This window comes from Carettochelys insculpta, chromosome 6, assembly GCF_033958435.1.
Source record: "Carettochelys insculpta isolate YL-2023 chromosome 6, ASM3395843v1, whole genome shotgun sequence".
NCBI classification, from domain to species: domain Eukaryota; kingdom Metazoa; phylum Chordata; order Testudines; family Carettochelyidae; genus Carettochelys; species Carettochelys insculpta.
Genome location: NC_134142.1, coordinates 5,577,893 through 5,580,653, shown reverse-complemented (window position 1 = coordinate 5,580,653; position 2,761 = coordinate 5,577,893). Strand labels below are relative to the sequence as shown.

General features: G+C 43.5%; 1 protein-coding gene across 1 annotated transcript; it reads right to left on the bottom strand.

Moving 5' to 3' along the window:
* Positions 1-986: 986 nt before the first annotated feature.
* LOC142014546 (endogenous retrovirus group K member 7 Env polyprotein-like) lies at positions 987-2,303 on the bottom strand. Its single transcript, XM_074997229.1, has one exon. The coding sequence runs from the start codon at positions 2,301-2,303 to the stop codon at positions 1,302-1,304; it is 1,002 nt and encodes a 333-aa protein (XP_074853330.1). The 3' UTR covers positions 987-1,301.
* Positions 2,304-2,761: the final 458 nt, after the last annotated feature.

The following is a 2,761-nucleotide window of genomic DNA, read 5'->3' as shown; positions in this document are numbered from 1 at the left end:
CTTAACTACTTAAGGTGAACTTTAAATTTGAACTTTGAACTACTTTAAGGTGAACTTTAAAGATAAATGTAAGGTGTTGCACTTAGGAAGGAATAATCTGTTTCACACATACAGAATGGGAAAAGACTGTCTAGGAAGGAGTACAGCAGAAAGGGACCTAGGGGTTCTAGCAGATCACAAGTTAAATATGAGTCTACAGTGTGATGCTGTTGCAAAAAAAGCAAACATGATTCTGGGATGCATTAGCAGGTGTGTTGTGAACAAGACACGAGAAATCATTCTACCGCTCTACTCTGCGCTGGTTAGGCCTCAGCTGGAATATTGTGTCCAGTTCTGGGCACCCCAATTCAAGAAAGATGTGGAGAAATTAGACAAGGTCCAGAGAAGAGCAACTAGAATGATAAAAGGTCTGGAGAATATGACTTATGAAGAAAGGCTGAAAGAACTGGGCTTGTTTAGCTTGGAAAAGAGAAGATTGAGGGGGGACATGATAGCGGTTTTCAGATATTTTAAAAGGTGTCATAAGGAGGAGGGAGAAAACTTGTTCTTCTTGACCTCTGAGGAGAGAACAAGAGGCAATGGACTTAAGCTGCAGCAAGGGAAATTTAGGTTGGACATTAGGAAAAAGTTCCTAACTGTCAGGGTGGTCAAGTACTGGAATAAGTTGCCAAGGGAGGTTGTGGAATCTCCCTCGCTGGAGATATTTAAGAACAGATTAGATATATGTCTATCAGGGATGGTGTAGATAGTGGTCGGTCCTGCTGTCGGGGCAGGGGACTGGACTCAATGGCCTCTCGAGGCCCCTTCCGGTCCTAGTGTTCTATGATTCTATGATTCTATGAACTTTATTTAAACCAGGTTTATATTATACAGCATCTTGGAGGGGTGCTGGATTCTTAAAATATTTATGTTCTATTGTTGTATTTCTTTTTAGTGACAGGTCCCAGAGGTGCGATACCGCGAGGGATGAAAGACAAAGACGAACATAGACAGCAGGGGGCCAACAGTTCTATAGTCTGAAGGCCCTGAGTTTATTATTCTCACAGCTTTTATAACCAAGTGAGAGCACATTATTATGAGAAAAGCAGTCAGCTGCAATTAGCTACAATAACTGGCTCAGCACTTCTATCTCTAAAAAAGCCACATCAATCCTCCCAGTCCTTGAACATGGACTCTCAAAAACACCTAATCAAAACAACACAGCTCCGGCGGCTTGCCTACACGAAAGCAGGTGTTCCGTCTAGATGCCAAGAGCCCAGCCAGGCCTGGGAAACATGTAGGAGGGAGAAGGCAAAACTCCTTCATCTCCCCCTTTTTGTTTTTCTAGCTACTCTATGCAACATCAGAGAAAAAACAGCAGCTTGCTGCCTACAATTGGAGGATAGGTTTTTGTTTTTTCTCCAAATAACACAAAGCAAGAGCAAAAGAATCAAAATCAGGCCTAACAATACTAGCGCTGAGCCCCCTAACAGCTTAATATATTTGAGTGGATTCAGAGAACTCAGGCCATCCACTAGGCCATCCAACAATTTCGATCCAGAGAGTAGTTCTAATTTTTTATCGAAAGTGGTAAAGATTAGGTTCTGCAGATGTTGTATTTCTTTTGACAAATTTCCTTGACCCAACAGGTGTTTTTTCACATTTGCCCACGGAAAGTGGGTATCATTATAAGGTAAAGGGGTAACACAATAAGAAGATACATTCCAATCACATTGCATTCTTAGTTGTTTCTGCATGCTAACTATTTGATCGCCAAGCATTATGACAGCCTGTTGGAGGTCAGCCATCTGAGAGGCTAGCTGGCTATCAACTTGGCGTTGAGAAGTCCAAAGTCTATCTGCATTAGCATGCCATTCTTGTACGAACTCGGTGGTTTGAATCGTTTGATGTAGGGCTGCTCCAGCTACTGCTGCTGTGGCGGTGACGGCAATAAGTCCCATAATCACGGCAATCAGCAGACCAACAAATCGTTTGGCTCTTTTAAGAATTCTGCTCAGGGCTTGGTCGATAAGATACATCTCAGGAGATCGCTGCCAAGACCGAGGCATTCGAACGGGGATCCATATTCCAGTCCGTGCTTTTAACAAATACATCCTATCTTTTAAATGATTAAAGGGAACAGAACGGTTAATACATGTATAAAAAGAACAGTTATGACAACTAACAGAAAAATCGCTCTCATTCCATATGGCAGGGCCAATCATTATCAAATATGGCATGCGAACGCAAGCCTGGATATAATGGGTAGAATTGAGATGAAATGTGACGTTTGAAAAGGTATTGTTTTTTCCTTGGGTATACATCCCTGTCCATGCTCGCATAGGTTGTAGGGCTGTGGCTAATTTCCATAATGAGTCATGGATGGGGCCAAAAGGTAAGTGAGGGGCTGGAGGAGACATACCACCTCCATGCCAAACAATACTTCCTGGGGCACTTGTATACACGCTATTATTTGCTTTACGCCATTTGAGATCCACCACGGTGTTCTTTCGCCGAGCCGAGCCAACAGGGCTCCAATCAATGACTCTTCCATAGGAAGTATTAACTAGAACTCGGCCTGTATTCCCACGACAGGGCTCCCAATGAACCCAATCTGATACATACGCTGTTATCCATTGGACGCAGGGAGGCAGATCAGGAGGTGCTTGATTAGTCAGCTCCAAGCTATTAAATGTATGAGGGTTGTGGTCAATACTACCAGCACGGCCAAAAACAGTGAGGGGGAGACGATATCAACCGGGGGCACCATCCTCATTCGCCG